The sequence below is a fragment of the Molossus molossus genome, unplaced genomic scaffold (assembly GCF_014108415.1).
Source record: "Molossus molossus isolate mMolMol1 unplaced genomic scaffold, mMolMol1.p scaffold_m16_p_1, whole genome shotgun sequence".
In the NCBI taxonomy this organism is placed as follows: domain Eukaryota; kingdom Metazoa; phylum Chordata; class Mammalia; order Chiroptera; family Molossidae; genus Molossus; species Molossus molossus.
Window position 1 is genome coordinate 49,515,993 of NW_023425344.1, and position 18,728 is coordinate 49,534,720.

Sequence of the window (18,728 nt, forward strand, 5' to 3'; positions counted from 1 at the left end):
ATACACAGCCGCCTGACCCAACTCCGCAAGCTGTGGGCCCTGACCCTGGCTGAGCCAGCCTCATCCTCAAATGTGACTCGGAGCCTCGCCTACCCAGTGACCTTTGAGAGACCTGTGCACTGCATCCCCCTGGTTTGGCCCAGCCTCTCCTTCTTGCCCCCAGGCAGCATTTTATTTTTTATTTATTTATTTATTTATTTATTTATTTATTTATTTATTTATTTATTTAATCCTCACCTGAGGACATTTTTCCATTTTTTGTTCGGGTAGAGTGGGAGAGAGAGAGAGGAACACACAGAGAGAGAAACATCGATGTGAAAGGAACACATCGAGTGGCTGCCACCTGCACGACCGACCAGGGCCGGGGACAAACTGCAACCGAGGTACGTGCCCTTAGCGGGAACCCAACCCGGGTCTCTCTGGACCGTAGGCCGACGCTCTAACCACTGAGCCAAACTGGCCAGGGCCAGGCAGCATTTTAATTACCCTATTGCCTTTTCTTAAGCCATTGACCAAGTGGAACAAATAACAGAAGAGAGAGAGAGAGAGAGAGAGAGAGAGAGAGAGGAAAAGTCACCTGCAAAAGACTCACAAGAAAACGAAAAGAAAATTGTCATATTGAACAAAATAGTCTACTTTTAAATCTGTTTTAATTAAAATATATTACATATTTTCATAGCTCATAACAACTTCTTTTTATATATGTTACAAATAAAGAATTTCTACAGAAACCTGTATCAACATTGAAGAATTAGTGCACCTGGTATCTGTAAATCTAAAATGTGTTGTTTCACCCAATTTTGCTGATGGTGAAATTCTTTGACTGAAAAATTTGATCAGCATCCAAAATAAAAGACTATGTCCATGCCTAAATTCTGGAGATTTAGTCTACAACCACAACCCTTTCACAAAAACTAGAACAGGAAGACAGATACAGCATGTTCCATTCCAACCCTCAGAGGTTATTGGTTCTAGTCTCTCATAGTGCTTCCTGGTAATTTGCAAATAGACAAGAACATACTTTCACAATTCTATAAAATCTCAATGCCTAAAACCCAAAACTGTATGCTATGGTGAAGTAACAATAATGTTGGTGTGTGAAATAGAAAACAAATAGTAATAGTCAGTTTTTTATTTGGAGTGCTTTCTTTGCTTAGGCCTTTTTTGACTAAACGTGAGATTTCTTCTTTTGTAGATTCTACTTAAAATTAAAATTCATAAATAGTCCTGCAGGACCACAATTTTTAAAAAATGACCACTGTATATGCTAATTGAAAATACTTATTGCATAAGGCTTAGGAGTAATAGGTAAAAATGACCTAAAATAGTTTCTATGAGATGCCTTTTTTTTTTAATGCTTTTTTTTTTTTTTTTTAATCCTTACTGGAGGATATTTTCCATTTATCTTCAGATAGTGGTAGGGAAGGAGAGAGGGAGAGAAACATTGATGTGAGAGAGACACATTGATTGGTTGCCTACCACACCAGCCCTACACGGGCCCAGGGACTGAACTGCAATCTCGGTACGTGCCCTTGCCCAGAATCAAACCCATAGCTCTTTGGTCCACAGGCTGACATTCTAACCACTGAGCCAAACCAGCCAGGGTTACAAGATGCTTTTTTCTTAGATACCAGTCTTGGAGGCAATCCAGCTGCGGTAGGCAGTCACTCGCACATAGACACCTGGCTTGTTGACTTTACCACATTCTGCTCCCCAGCTCACTATTCCAACAAGGAACCAAATATATCGAGAATTGGGATGAACTAGTGGTCCTCCAGAGTCACCCTAAATAAAACAAAGAATATTTACCATTATGAGAATTTACTCCTAGATACTTAAGTTCCCTAAATAAAAATCCCAGGTGATGCTTGTGATTCATGCTTCATAAAGACCATACAAAGGTATATGGTGTCATTCCCCGCTTCATCCTTAATTGTTACTGTGACTGGCCAGAATGTACCAGTGATTGGCCAGAATATATTCTCTGGGGCTCTTCGGGGTTGACCTGAACCTTGAAGGTGTGAACTGATAAGTTATAAGATCCAATTTCATGAGAAAACTTTGGAAGACTTATATTCTTGATATACTTGGAGTATAGGGTTTCATATCTGAGACGAGTAGCCAGATCCCTAGCCAGGAGGAGGCTTAAAAGGTAAGAGAAATGAGCAGGTAATACTTGAAAACTTTCTGAGACTGATTCTTTATTGAAATATGATTAAGAATATGGACTGTATGCTAGACGACCGTGGTTGGGATGCCATCTTTCCCACTTAATAGCTGTGTGACCTTGTGCAAGTTACCTTCTTCTACCTCTGTTTCATTATCTATAAAATGATAATAATAATAGTAGCTAGATCACAAAGTTATGATGAGGATTAAGTGGGTTAATATTTGTAAAGGACTTCAGTCTGTGCTTGGCTCTGAGTAAGTCCAACATGGGTGTTTGTTAAACACTTATAAACACATATTGCATGTAGGGAAGAATCACTTTAGTGCCAAAGTCGAGGGAGTTTGACAGAATTGTCGAAGTACAACTTAATTGAAGTGTAGAATTCTTTACATGTTGATAATTTTCATAAAATAATAGCAGCTATTTATATATTGTGTGTTCAGTGTGAATGATGTTCAGACTTACCTGGCAAGCATCAATATTTCCTTCAATGTACCCAGCACATAGCATCGTGTCCTGTATTGCACCATTATATGCTTCTCTAGAATTACAAGTGTTTGTATCGATAATCTTCACAGGTGCTTTCTGAAGTAACACTGGGTATTCACCTAAAGGATGCAAACATTCTCAGCAAAACAACTGCTCTGAAACAGCAGGATGGAAAATTTGCTTTGTCTTTTGTGCACAAGATGTGTATTTGACTCTTGCCTATTCTTAGGATAAAGGAAGAGCCCACTTAGCTCCCTCAGTAAAATCAAGGAAAAAGAAATGTCCAGAGAATAATTTGAAACATCTTCCTAATGCTGCCTTCCTAGGCCCTTGTCTGTCCTTTTACATCTTTGGACCAGAACTTTCTCAATTAGGTTCTCCAGCTTAGGGAGTTTTCACAAACTGGTCTCCTTGGAATGTTCTATAGCAAGACAATTTGCAGCATTTCCTGAGAAGTTGCCTGGGAGTACTGGGCATGTGAAGGTAAATGATGCTTTTGACTGTACCTAGATCCCTAATTGCTCTTATTGCTTTTGTACCTTACACACGATGTTAAGATTTCACTAGACTTACCATTATATGAAAGTGCTCCCCATCCTGTAACAACAACTCCTTCACCTGGTGGAAAACTCTGTGTGGCTTCAGGAAGACAAACTCGATGTACGTCATTGTTAAATATAACTTTTTCAGTGAGCATTACAACTGCAATATCGTCATGATGTTCGCCCACGATGTAGTCTTCATGGATAATAATTTGTTGAACATAATGTCTCATATAGGGGGGAGTTACTTTGGTGCCAAAGCTGACAGTATAGTTTTTTGGATTTTGAGTCCTAAAGAAACCAAAGTTATGTATTTTTGTATTTATTTCAAAATAATAGAAATATGGCCTGCATCTATTATTCTTCTTTCATGAAATTAATTTTTCCTTGCTCAATAATCCGCTAACAGTGATACAACCTGATTTTCAAATTAATTTTTAAAACCTTCTCTGAGTCCCTATAATATACATTATGTAAGGCAATGAGGAAATAGAAATAAAAATAAATAACCCACACCTTCAAGAAATTTAGGTCTAATGAAAGATGTCATAAACACAGGCAATTATAATTGCTTAAATGGTATGTATATAATTAATGGGACCACAAACAGGAGGATTTAAATCTGCATGCTCTAGGAAATGGAAGATTTCTTCATGAAAGCAGCATTTTGTGTAAAACTATAGAGCTGAGTCACATTTGCTTACAAGACGAGAGAGGGGGCCAGGCATGCCCAGAGGGGAGGGACGTATGAAACAGGGTTATGTGTTTTAGCAACTACAAATAGTTTGGGATATCTGGAGTATAAAGTGATGTGAGATAAGAATCATGTGAGACAAATATGTCATATTAGAAATGAGTGACTCTTCCCATTCTTACTTACTGGTAAGGTAGGAAAGACTTAAATTAGCTTACCATATAATTTGTCTTCCAAACCTTCCAGGACACTTTTGAGAATGAAAGGGAGTGCTACTGATAATTAAACTGGGATAACAGGTGTCAATTGGAAGTGTTCCTAGCCTTGGGGAACATGATGAACTTACTTTCGAAAGCAGTGAGCTGCAGTCACCAGGTATCTGTCACTGATCAAAGATGCCCCACAGTAGTGTCGGCCATTTATTTTGAGACTTGCTTGCCAGGGCCAATCTCCTTCCCGAGCACTGGAACCTCCCTTGACTCTGTCAAATGTAGCAGACATCCTTGCTCGTCTCCCACAGCCTGTCAGAGGGAGTCCATTTTGTTCCATCGAGAATAGGAAGATAATGTTCATTTGATTACAAAGCTGAGAGTGACGTGAGTTATTCTTGTACGATTCTGTCTGAGAATATCTTACACTGGTAGGAACAGAATAACCTGAATAGGAATCACCAGCAGCCCCCTGAATCACTGCTATACCCACCATAAAACCTCGAAGACCTCTCAGCACTTGAAGAATGTAGGAGGCATATAAAGTCATGGTTAAGTCCATGGCTTCTGCAACCACATTCCCTGGTTAGAATTCTGGCCCCACCTTTCACAAGCTGGTTGAACTTAGGCAAATAATGTCACTTCTTTGTGCTTCAGGTTCCCCATCTCTAAAATGAGATGATCATAATACCTATTTTTAGAATGGTTGTGAGGATTAAGTAAGTTGTATGTAATGCACTTAGAACTGTGCCTGGCAAAGAGTAACAAACCTTGACTTATGTTTTAGATGGTCTCATATATTTAATTTAAAGGTGTCTGAACTTACGGTTGTTGATCATCTTTTCGGCATTGACCTTACTGATTTCTGAAATAGAGCAAAAAGGACATGGTAAATGTAATACCCAGCATTAGTCCACTGGCCCTGGGGCCAATGGAGTGAGATGGTAAGTATTGCAAGTAGGCTTTGGATTCTCAGGATAAAATGTCGATAAGAAGGAGAGAACATTAGTTTATTTAAATTGTTCTTTCACTGTACGTGAAAATGATATGGAAATGCCATCTTCATAGTTCCATGTGAGAAACTTCTTTTTACTTAACTGGAATTGTATTCTACATCATCTAGAGTAAAAGATTGCCAGTATCTTCTTTTAAAAGAACAGGAATCCCTACAAGTGAACCTGATTCCTGTTAGTATATACAAGAGAAACTTTTAAAAAGTGACCTGTCATAATAACAGATCCTATGCAGTTTTTGAAAGTTATAGGAGATCATGAAAAGAATAGTGAGACACATCATTATTTCCAGGAAATGTTCAAAGCCTTACTATCCACTTTTGAATAAGAAGTAGCTTTTTACTACCAGAACCAGTTTTAAGGTGTGATATTATGATTTGAGTGTTTTTGGTAATGAAGAATACAAATTATTGCTCTAATATAAAACAATGAGATTCATTTAAAAAAAATATCGAGGATCAGCTTTGTTTCTGGTGCTTGTGATATGTGTTTGGGATAAAAAGATAAAGGTAAATAACACTGCTGTCATCTAATACATAAGCTTACCCACAAGCCGAAGAGATTTAGAATCTGTAGTCAAGGAACCTGAGTGGTTGCTCAGCATCTGATGTAAGATGCTTTCAATTTTTCTTCTTGTGGGTTCCTTCATTGATCTGGGAGCCTTGAATATCAGCCATATATGTGCTGTCACGCTATTGTTATCGGGACTGGAAACAACATAAAGGTGTCATACGTTGCTAAAAAATTCCATTTCCTTCCTTATGTCCTAATTGTTCATATCTTGGTTTCTTCTGATTTTTATGGGATTGTGCAGTACCATCACTTTAATCACAGAATTATGCATCTACCTACATCTACTTGGGGACATACAGCTATATTATTCAGTTTAGAGGAGACGGAGTTCTACAAACCTGGAAAATAGGAAAGGCCCAAGGCACAGGGTAGAAGGACTGGGATCATTTATTCAAACATTCATGAATCATTGATGGAGCAACTGCTATAGACAAACAGCTGGGCTAAGTGATTTGAGGGTAACTAAGACACATTTTCTACCCTCAAGAAATTTCCAGATTTCTAAAGGAGATAAAACCTGTATACAAGTGACTATAATAAATGAGGCAGGAATGGTAAGATTTCTCTTATCTGCTGATAATAAGATAAAGGATAAGTCATTTTTTACTTAAAAGATCAGAGAACCTTTTCCTGAAAGAGGTGACATAAACACTGGCTCTTCAATATTTTTATTGGTGCTTCTTCCTTAAGCAGAAAATGTTATCAGTGGAGAAGAGGAGGAATGCTACTCCAAAATAACTAGAGAGCAATAATATTAATTAGCATTTATTGGTCATTTGCTGTGTTAATACCTAGTTATCACATTCATTATCACACTTCGTCTCCACAGCAACCTTGCAGCATAGGTGTCATCATCTTCCATTTAGAGACAAGGAAAACGTGAGGCTCTGAGAGGTTACCTAAAGTGCTCATGATTACACAGTTACTAAGCTGGGATCCAGATTCAGTACAGTTGATTCCATAACCCAGCTCTTTACAACTGTGCACTCCAAATTCCTATGCCCAGTCAGCCAATGACCAACAGGAGACTGGACTTAGATGCAGGAGGGCTTTCATGCTAGCCAAAGGGTAGCAGTGAAGAGAAGTTGAGTAGAATCATGCTTGAGAAAGATTAATCTGACTGTGATGCTCAGAGCAGATTTGTTTGAAACTGGGAAAAGCAGGGGCAGCCCAAGAGGCTGACCAATGGACCTGTAGAAATTGTTCAGTCCCTAAGGCTAGTGTCTGAAGTGTCATTAATGTACTTTGGATTTCCCTAATGAACTACCTATCCTTTGGTGTATAAATCAATAATCATTCTTAGGAAGCACTCAGCTCATGCAAGTTGGATTATTGCAACAGGGTGTGCCCAAATGAGAAACTGCCTCTCCGTCACTTCCTCTGGATTGTTGAAAACAAAAAAGGGAGACTTCCGGTGGTTGCCGTTTTGTCTGAGAGGTACATGGGCCCTTTAATTTTATTCTATTTCTTTCCAGTACTAAACTTGACCCCCAACATTAATGCTAGTTGAGATCTTGATTTATTCTGCAATTCCAGCAGTCCCATGAATTCCAGGAGCAGGGGAAATGCAAGCATAGTCTGGTGGCATTGATGAAGGTAAAAGCAACAATTCCCTTTATTTGAAATGTGTTTATGTATTTACAAATTGTTATATACACATTATCATCTTTGATCCTGAGTACATTTTTATGTGTGAAGTAGTGTAAATATTATTATCCATATTTCACAGATAAAGGAGCAGATTCAACATGATATAGTGACTTTCCCAAGGCTCTAGGGCTGTGTCAACAGCTGGCCTCAGGTTGTCTAATTCCTATTCTAGGGTTCCCTGTTATTCCATGCTACTCAAACCCACATGCAGAGAACACAGCACAGGTATTTTCCTTCTTGTTATGGTGACTAGAAGGATTGCCTTGGTATCAAAGCATGATATAGATATGCTCTTTTCTGCTCTATAAGAACTCTAGGACAGTTACGTAAGGTGTTTGGATGACTTGCAAGGGGAAAGAGGGGAGAAAACAAGGCCTGTATTTATGCTACTGTAAAATAAAAATGACAGCATTAAACACTGGTCTATGGGACCATCTAATATTTTCTGAACATAAAAGTTAAGACACCAGAGGGATGCATTTTTGTAATTAAAGAATCAATACATTCTCAATAGATCTCAGTTGTATCGCCCGATCTTTGCTTTGGTCTTATACTGATCAATCTGACACTTAGCTTAGGATAATGATGAATAGTAGTAACTTGTTAGCTAATAACTATAACATATCTATAGATTTTTTACAGGAGAATTTTAAGCATAATAATATCATAATGGGTTGATCTCTTTTTTGTTATTGTTAGTTACTTACACCAGTGTGATGACTTGAGAATTGATATATTGTCGATAAATGCTAGAACTCTGAAATGCATCAACCATCTGTTAAAGAGAACACAAAGTCAAACATATATTTATACTTCATAGAATTAACAAGTAAATATAAGAAAATATTAATTTACCTTGGTCTCAAGAATTTTGCTAAGATAGTTATTTTCTGATGATGTCTCTCTTTCATAATTTGTATTATAAGGGGTATCCAGCACCTTGAAGCTACCTTGGTAGTAGTAGACTGTGTTTTCTGTGAGATAAAGAAATTATATAAGAATTAAGTAAAATAGATTTCTAATCCAGATATAGACTACATAGTAATACCACCCAGTAAGTACTGTGCTCATATTAGAGATTGATCAATGCTGTAAGTCTTTCTGGCATGGTTGATTAGATAAACTGGGCTTTGTGGGAAATGATTATAAGACCAAGATTGAAGTAGATATATATCAAAGTAAAAAAGAGCTGTCACATATTGATTGAGACAAATAAGACTATATAATATAAATAAATTTCTGTCTAGAATAATCAATTGTTAGACAATAAAAATAGTTACCATTTATAAAGTATTTACTATGTGAAGATGCTTTATAAAAACTATATGAAGGCCCTGGACGGTTTGGCTCAGCGGTTAGAGCGTCAGCCTGCAGTCCAGAGAGACTTAGGTTCAGTTCCCGCTAAGGGCATGTACCTCAGTTGCAGTTTGTCCCCAGCCCTGGTTGGTCATGTGGGAGGCAGCCACTCAATGTGTCCCTTTCATGTTGTTGTTTCTCTCTTTCTCTCTTCCTCTCTCTCCCTCCCACTCTATCTGAACAAAAAATGGAAAAATGTCCTCGGGTGAGGATAAAAAATAAAAAAAAAAGACAAACATATGAAGTATACCCATTTATCAGAGAAGGGTAGTCTTAGAAATATTCAGTAACTTATTGAATATCATATAGCTAATAAGAAAAGCCAAGAATCAAAACTTGATTTGCCTACATCCAAAGTCCACACCTAATTCATTACATTTCCTTTCTAAATTTTAATAGATACTAAGCTATTTGATATATGGTATATGTTACCTATAATATGTGATAGATATTAAGCATCTAGGAATATGCTAAATATTATATGACAGTGACAAGCTTATAATAAGCACTAAATAAATGTTAATATTATTTCACAATATGATTACTGCCTTTGAAAACCATCTTGTGGAAGAGACAGGTTCAATATGGATTAAGTCATGGAGACATGGAGAACTAGCTTGAGTAAAATGACCTAATGAAATAAGAAAGGAAAACAATATAAAATTATTATGGAAAGAATGAACAACATTGGAGGCAAATGATATCCAACATATGCATAATTGATAATATTCCTGAAAAATAACAGAACAAATGAATTAGAATCTATAGCTTAAAAGTCTCATTGTGTTCTGAGAAAACTTGATACACGATGAACACAGCACAATGGCACCAGGCAGTTCTGGAAGTAGAGGTAAAAGTGTGATTAAAACTAGCAGACTGGTTGAAACAGCTACATCCCATTGTCTTCCCCAACTGCTCCTTTTAGCTCAGGGAATCTAAGACAGTTGAGGGAAGGTGCATCCTACTCAAAATTGATATGGTGGCTTTTTTCCAAACTTGATTAAAGAAAGCTAACCCCAGCCCAGAATAGCTCCCTCTCCCTACCCCGCAAAACAAAGGAAGCTCCCCTCCCCCCCCAATCTTGGAATTTTGACCAATCCAAAAGAAAAGACCTAAATATATATTGGTAATTTGGATTCTCTCAACAAAACTACAGTCGAGAGAAAAGAGTTGAGAAAACAGTCTATGTGAAATATCATTGTCAATAGATACTCATTTCATAGAGAACTTCCAGTCAGATCTTTAATACCCAATCTTAAATATTTGCAGACACTAAAAGATGAACATATATTTGAGAAAAGTATCTAAAATAAAATACAATTGATCCTTGAACAACATGGGTTTCAATTCTGTGGGTCCACTTAAACATGACTTTTTTCAATAAACACCTGTACTGTTTGCAGAGAGATGACTTGTATGCATTGATCTCCACCATTTTATATAGGGAACTTGAGCAGCCTTGGATTTTTTATATCTGTGGGGGGTCCTAGAACCAATGCCCACCCATGGATACCAAGGTACATCTAAATTTGAGGGAGTCAAAAGTTATATGTAGATTTTAAGCTTCATGGGGGTGCCAGAACCCTTAACCCTTATGTTCAAGGGCCAACTGTACTGCCAAAAGAAGCAGAGAAAATCTTGGATGAAAAAGACTAAAAATTAAAACAAATTATTATACTCTGAGAAGATGTTCTAAGAAATAAGATCAAGATGTTATATAAATGAATAGCTAGATGAATAAGATATCTTAGCAATTAAATATATAATAGCAGAAATAAAGAACCTAATAGATGGATTGAAAAACTTGAGAAAATGACCAGAAAATTATTTTTTTTAAAAAACTAAGGATGGGCCTGGCTGGGGTGGTTCAGTGGATTGAGCGTAGTCCCATGGACTGATAGGTCCCAGTTTGACTCCCAGTCAGGGCACATGCCCAGGTTACTGGCCGAATCCCCAGTAGGGGGCATGCAGGGGGCAGCCAATCTATGTTTCTCTCTCTCATCCATGTTTTATTTCTCTCTCCTTTCCTCTCTCTCTAAAAAAATCAATAAAAAAAATATTTTTTAAATATATAAAAAATTAAATAAAATAAAAACTAAGGATGGAAAGTAAAAAGATAAAGATAAGAAAATGTGAAGCAACATTTAGGAGGCCTATATCCAAATTACAGGATCTCTGGAGAGAGAATAAAGAGGACAGAAAATTACCAAAGAAATAATCTAAGAAAAATTTTAGGAACTGAAGCATATGAGTTTCTAGATTGAAAGCATAATAAATGAAAATAAAATCTAAATGATGTCACATTATCATGAAATTTCAACATAATGGGCATTCAGAAAAATGTCCAATAAGGCTTCAGAAGTTCAGAAAGAAGAAGAGGTTTAATACAAAATTTCTAGAATCAAAATTGCAGACTTCTTGATAGAAACTTTGAAAGCAAAAAAACAATTGAGCTTTATCTTCAGAGGAAAAATTTTTTCTAACCCAGAATCCTATGCTGTTAATTAAGGTTTAAGAGTAGAATTAAGACATTTTCAGACAGCCTAGTTGTCCAAAATATATACTTCTCAGAAAGTATATTATATACCTAAAGTATATAATATACTCCCCCAAAACTAACTGAATAAAATAATGAAAAGTAAGTATGGAATGCAGGCATTAGAAAATTAAGTCCAACTGACAATTGAAGGTAATCCCCAAGATATTACTGAAGGAAAATCTGAAGTGGACTGCTATGTAGCCAAGATGTGGGTAAGTACAGAACCCTCATACACCACAGTATAAAGTGAATAGATAAAACCAATAACTGAGTTGAAAGTGGTTGCCTCTGAGAAATGGAAAATGAAGAAGGAGCTGTATCTTTTATAAAAAGCTCTGCCAATTTGATTCTAAATTATAAGTATATATAGTTTTGTAGGGGGAAAATCCAATCATGACAAAGTCATAGAAAAAAGGTTAATGGTGAGTATATGCTCAATTTAAATATATATAAATATATATTCAAAACCAAGAAAACTATAGAAATTATGATTACAGACCAGAAAGAAGTGTTATAAACATTGACAATATATATATATATAATATAAACTGCAGGAAAATATGGGAGAAAAAATGGAAAGTGTCCTGATTTTTTTGTCTTTCATAGCAGGATATAAATACAATGCTGTCTAAAATTAAAATACATGGTTTTTAAATAGTAACTCTATATGTATGTTTTCAGTCTTTAAATCTATTACATGGATTTGTATATTAATATTTTGTTAAGAATAAAAATTAGTTAAAATGCAATATTCTTTAGTCTCTCTTCACATAAAATAAATAATATTTTAATTATAAAATAACATATATAATACCATCTTGGTAGAATACTTTTTCTGCTTATCAAATATTTATCTATGCATTCCTATCTCTATATAGTATAGATTCTTCTACCTGTAACCCCAAACATAAACATTTTAAATAGAGATAATTCTTTGTTTGCAATTGTCTCTCTCTCTCTCTTTTTTTTTTTTTTTGTAGAAATGGAAATAAAGTTTACAATAAACTATAATAGTAAAAATGTATTCTTTACCAACCTACTGCCAGAAAATGAACCAGGAGACCAATAGTGATTCCCAGGACTCCAAACACTCCAAACACAATAAAAGCAATTATCCATGGTGATAAAGATGTACGGGAAGTTGTGACTGGTCTGCAAGTAAAGAACATAAATATGAAAGATATATTTTTAAAAATCAGTCATTTCAAATATTTATCTTTTCCTTTAGTTCATGTCTAGAAGCGCCACTATTTAGGCACAGTAACAGCAAAAGACATTTTAAGAGAGAGAGCAAGAGATGGATGGAGGGAGGGAGGAGAAAAAGAGAAAAAAGAGTTAAGAAGCAAGGGAAAAAAGAAAGCCCATAATCTTACCTTAATGTTTATAATCAAACCTCTGTAGATCTGTGCTATGAAATTATTTCTCAGGAGTCTGATGGTTGGTGTCAAATTATCTATACTAGATAGATCTATACTAGATGGATAGCATCTAGTTCCTTCTCATGATCAATAGTGACAGAGTTAGCGTCAGTGAAGAACTTGCCAGGTTGCAGGGGAATGGGGGTAAGGAATAAAAATGTCTTAGTTCTTTATGCCTAAGCCTATCATAATTTTTAAAAATATTATTATAATTCTATTTTATTTATTATGTCCTTATTATGTACAAAAACACACAGACATGAAGTGCTATATTGGGTCAAAGCAGTGTTCATCTCTCTTACTAGTTTGTATATGGATGTGATTCAAAGAGATCTTTTGTAGACAAGCATGCTATGATCTACCTACAGTAAATAAGTTAGATGTTTTCATTTTACTGTTTCATTATACAACAAATATGCGTTGAGAGCCTCTGCTTAAGTTGAAATAGGAATGTGTGGAACTTCCCAGACAAAAGGCATGGAAACAAATCCAGGAAGAGGGAACAATGTGCGGTGCTCAAAGAATGACCAGCAATTCAATTTCCTTGCAGTAGACGGTGAGTCATGGATTGGCCAAAGAGGAAGGTGGACGGTGTGATGGTTAATTTTATGTCAGCTTTGGCTAGGCTATGTTGCCAAGTTGTTTGGTCAATCACTAGTCTACATTTTGCTGTGAAGGTATTCTGTGATAAATATGTATAATCAGTTGACTTTAAATTTTAAAAATTCCTCTCGATAATAAAGGAGATAATTGGGCCTCGTCCAGTCATATGAAGGCCTTACGAGCTAAAACTGAGGTTTCTGGGAGAAGAAGGAATTCTGCCGTGGGAGTATAACATGAAAATCCTGCTTGCGTTTGCAGCCTGCCAGCTTGTCCTTTGAATTTCAGACTCACCAACCTCACAATTGTGTAAAGCAATTCCTTAAAGTAAAATCTCTCTCTCAATCTTTAGATATATATAATAGCTATGATAGATAATAGAGAGATAGATATAAATTTATGGGCATATAGATATATATAATGTATTTTATTCATTATGATCTATATATCATCTATCTATCTATCTATCTATCTATCTATCTATCTATCATCTATCATCTATCATCTATCTATCCAAAGACATATCCTATAGGTTCTGTTTCTCCAGTGGGGTGAGGGGAATGACCAGTGGTCTGTGAAATCAGTATCAGCTAACACCCAATTAGCCTGACTAAAAATAGCAAGCTGATTTTTAAGTTGATAATTTTGTGTGGCCCTCAAATGATGTTATAAATATCCAAATGGCCCTTGGCAGAAAAAATTTTCCCCACCCCTGTGAGAGAATCCTGACTTATCGACAGAGAGGCAACAATAAGAACAAACTTTGATGCCGCACAAAGATGTTGAGACTTTATCTTACATAATGGATCTCCTCCAAGTGTGATTGGAGGATGACCTTAACCAGACCCACTTGGTTGTGTTTATTAAATATGCAGATTAGTGTATCTTACCTCAGATCTAATGAATTTAGATTCCTAAAAGGACCTGATAATTTACACTTTAACACTCTTGGTGCTGCAGATTTTTACTTAACTATGTGCTCTTCTCATGGCAAAATATTGAAAAACTAACCAGGACATATCGTCAGGTTTTTCACATTAGAAGTAACATCAGGAAAAGTGTTTATGATGTACTGAATTTCAGATAAAAATTAATTGGGTTGATGTTTTCAAGAGAAAAATATATATTTTTTAATTCTCTATCAAGTTTTTAAATCTCTTTGCAAATTATTTCATACTTCTTTTTCCTCAAACATCCAGCACCATCTTCGCCATCCCGTCTTAGCTGATAAGCTTATTTCCTAGCCCTCTGAGAAAATAGAAGGCATCAGAGGAGAATATTTACAGCTCCATTATCATATTTGTGAACTTCCCTTTATCTATACCCCACACTCTGCTTGTCCTCATATTTCTATAAATAAGCTATGCCCCTGTCTTAGACCAACCTCTCCACCATCTCATTTCACTTTTGAACCTGCATTTCTATCTGTTTCTAACCAATGTGCCAGTCATTTCAAGGTACTCAGAGTTCCATGGTCAACCCAACTCTCTCATGCGCCCATGTCCTTGCACGTTCTGGTCTTCTACCTAAAATGTCCACCTCAAGTCTACCCAGTGAGCTTCCCCTCAAACTTTATTACTCAACTCTGCCATCTCCTCTTCACTAAGTCTTCCACAGCCCAACTTATGGATGTACATTGAAAGCAGTGGTTTTTTTTTTCCATATGGCAGTCATTTTCCTCTAGTTGTGACCATGTTGCTGTCTGGAACCATGTCATTATTTGTTTTGTTTTATACCCAGGGAATAGGATGGTGTCTAGCACAATATAGATAATACTCAAAGGAGCGAATACATGAAGCCAAGGGATAATAGGTCAACTAGATCATGAAGGATAAATAGATCAGAGGAATACGGATTATGAAAAGCCTTCAGTGCTAATAAAAAGAGCTTTTACTTCACTCTGTGATAATGACTATCATGAAGACATGTGGTGCTTAAGAAAATGATTCTGCAAGCAGTTTTCATGATGATACTTTGAAGGAGGGAGAGAAATGAAAGAGAGAACCAATGAGTAAAGAGGCTACTATAATTTATGGGAATGTAGTGATGGGGTCCTGGATGGTGGACGTAAGAAAAGTGATGAATTTAAGAAAGTTTACAGTATAATATCTGTCAGAACTTGATAATTATTGGTAGCTATATTAGTAATGGATGGGAATATGTTAGCTATATTGGTAATGGATGGGAATATGTTAAAGATGACACACATTTTTACCTCAATATGTGAAGGAAAGTAAATGAAGTCTGGAAGACGTAACTTGGGGAGGAAAATGGTATTTTATATCTTGAGTTTGACAGACTTAAATTTTCAGTACACAACTAGAGATATCAGACTGGTAGTTAACATAGTTGTGAATATCAACTGAGTCATCCAAATACAGGGAAGAAACAACACTGTGAAGCTACATTAGTATATTATAGTGCGTGTTGTATAAAATATTATGCAAAATTGGTATTTCTCTTTTAAGACAAACATTTGTTTCTATTCTAACAACTCATTTATCTCAATTTTTTTCTTTTTTAAAAAAATTTTTCATTAATTTTTTTTTTAAGAGAGAAGGAGAAAGATGAAAATATTGATGAGAAAACATCAATTGGCCACCTCCTGCATGTCCCCCATTGGGGACCAGGCCCACTGGGAATTGAACCGGTGACCTTTTGGTGTATGCATCAACACTCAATTAGTGAGCCACACGGGCCGGGATCAATTTTTCATACATTTCTGAATGTCACAGTCTTACTGTTTGATGTCTCTCAACAGACTTTAAACTGTCAACACGTATCTTAACCGTCAAATTCAAAATATTGTTTACCTTTCATTGATGGGTAAGCACTAACCTCATCTCATCAGCATTCAGCTCCACCAAAACTACTTTGCTCACTGCTTGGTTCTCTACGCCCTTAGTCCACACCCTTTCTTTACTTTTCTGTCTCCCATGAACTTTTTTTTTTTTCTTAATTGGGGAAAAATTTATGCATTTCGTATTTGGACTAGATTTGTTTTACAACTTTACCTCAGAACAGGACTTCATATAGATTTGGAAAAATGTTTTCTTTTATTTCTGTAGTTTAAGAACTTTTATTCATATAAGAACATAAATAAATCTAAATCTATTACAATTTGATCAAATAAGATGTCTTAAAATTAATTCAGACACAATGGTTTGAAAGAGAACTAAAATGACTTTCTCATTTCAATCGTCCTTCATTGAAAACACTATAGCAGCCGTTCTCAACCTGTGGGTCGCGACCCCTTTGGAGTTCAAACGACCCTTTCACAGGGGTCGCCTAAGGCATAACAGTAGCAACACTACTGTTATGAATTAGCAACGAAAATAATTTTATGGTTGGGGGTCACCGCAACATGAGAAACTGTATTAAAGGGTCGCGGCATTAGGAAGGTTGAGAACCACTGCACTATAGAATTTTATATTTACACTTCCTATCCTCTTTGTCAGTTTTGATTATGGCTTGTTACCAGCTCAGATGCTTCACTGGCATGTAGCAATCTTTAATTCATAACCTAAAGGACTAACAAACCATGACACAAATTAAATAGCTACTTTAAAATGACAGACTTCTCAGGCAGAAAAATCTCCCAGCTGTGTAGCCAATATTTCAGGTAGTTCATACTAGAAATTCTTCTGAAAATCACATAAGAGAAATTAGTGAAAGAAGAGCCACAATAATTATATCTTGCCATTAAAAACTCCTCACCATGAACTCTCAATGCTACCTTGGCAAGGATCTAAAATACAGCATTCTTTTGAAATTTTCCCAATTCTATCCTATAGGACCAACTAGAAGAAAAAAAGTTAAAATTAATAAAATGTCAGTTTTAAGTCTTGACTCCACTCCCAGTGTTTCTTTTCTTCCTCCTGGCTGTTCATCATTTAGGCAGCCAAGTGCAGCCAAAGAACTGACTAAGTTATCTTCAAATGCACCTTCAGAATCAATCATGTTGCCAAGTCCATTCATACTCTTCCAGGCAATCAGGTGAATGCCTCACTCTGAGTAGCTAAACACAGAATTAGGGCTTGAAGCTTTCCTAGGTAATTAGGAGTGCTTAGAAACAATGGTTTAATACTTTGAAATCTTTCAGGTTAGGAGTTCACACAGTGTTAGAATGTTGAAGGAGAAGGAGTTGCCCTATAAATAAAAAGAAAATCATCTACCCAGCATAAATGTGATGACTATATTATAAGCAAAACAAAACAATCATGCTATTTCCTCGTCACTTCTAAATGTGTAAGATCACTATTTGGTTTTTTTCCCCCTCTGCCGGTAGATCAGAGGTGTGACTAATAAAAAATCAGGGTAGGAGTAATATAACATCTTTAATAAAAAATATGCAACAATAAATTATTCTAGTTCAAGGAAAAAAAAATGTTCTTAGTATATCCTATCACAGTGAGTATACTCTTTCTAATCACATTTTTACATGAATACTGATGTTGTGAAAAAAAAATATATGTATGCAAATGTGTGTGTGTGTGTGTGTGTGTCTGTCTTAAAGGGCTCAACTATTGACTAAAGATAAACATTCTTAGGGAAATATTTGTGTAAGGCATGCATTCATATTTCACAGTTATCTGAACATTAAATATTTTACAATTAGGTTCCCTTAAATTTGCTGTTTTGCATATATTTTTATGAAAATGCCTTGTGAGCTTAAAGTAAAATTTTTAAATGGCATTATCACTATTCGCTTCACATAATAATTATTTCATTAGATACCTTAAAAATAAATAGCAGTGTCTATTTATTTTTAGTGTCTATAATTATAGTGTCTATAATTATGCTATTCTAATTCATGAATTTTTTACAGATAAAAATACATGCTTTTATATATAATTCTACAAAAAACAAAAACAAAATAAAAACACCTCTGAAGCAATAGTACTGTAAGGTTCAAAAAAATATTCATGAAAGCACTTTAGAAAGCACAAAATGTTATAAAATACAAAGAACTCATAATCGTGACCACCACCAATAACAATTTAATATTTGATTTATATATAAAAAAAAATTTCTCTCTGCTTTCTCCTTTCCACTTTATAACAGTCACACATTCATTAAGTTACAGGTCACCTTTCTGAAACACTCCCCAAATCACTGCAAAACTACAGATTTTAAACCAAAAATGTATGTATATTAGAGCTGTCTCCATGCAGGAAATTAAAAATTCTGTGAAAAAATTACAAGTTCCTCCTAAACTCAATATTTTACTACAACCCTTGGGTGGGAGTCATATTGGGGAAATAATTTAGTTTTATTTATTTCAGAATTTTAGGCAAGCAAATCTCCACTTACCTATACATAATGTGCTGATATATTGGCTGTTGGTGTCAATAGAGATAAAGGAAACTTCTGCACTTCTTTTGTCCTGATCAGTGGTTCTCAGGTAAATGTGCTAACCACAATGATACTGGGATTTTAAGGGCTGGGTGCAATAGCAGAGGGTAATTAAAAGGA

At 35.7% G+C, this 18,728-nt stretch overlaps 1 protein-coding gene across 1 annotated transcript; it reads right to left on the reverse strand.

The window, feature by feature from the left end:
- Positions 1–1,565: 1,565 nt before the first annotated feature.
- LOC118640365 (transmembrane protease serine 11B-like protein) lies at positions 1,566–18,728 on the reverse strand. Its single transcript, XM_036277281.1, has 10 exons — positions 18,567–18,728; positions 12,272–12,387; positions 8,196–8,314; positions 8,048–8,115; positions 5,664–5,824; positions 4,931–4,969; positions 4,242–4,416; positions 3,233–3,492; positions 2,636–2,778; positions 1,566–1,785 (listed from the first exon to the last, which is right to left on the reverse strand). The coding sequence occupies exons 1-10, from the start codon at positions 18,572–18,574 to the stop codon at positions 1,624–1,626; spliced, it is 1,251 nt and encodes a 416-aa protein (XP_036133174.1). The 5' UTR covers positions 18,575–18,728; the 3' UTR covers positions 1,566–1,623.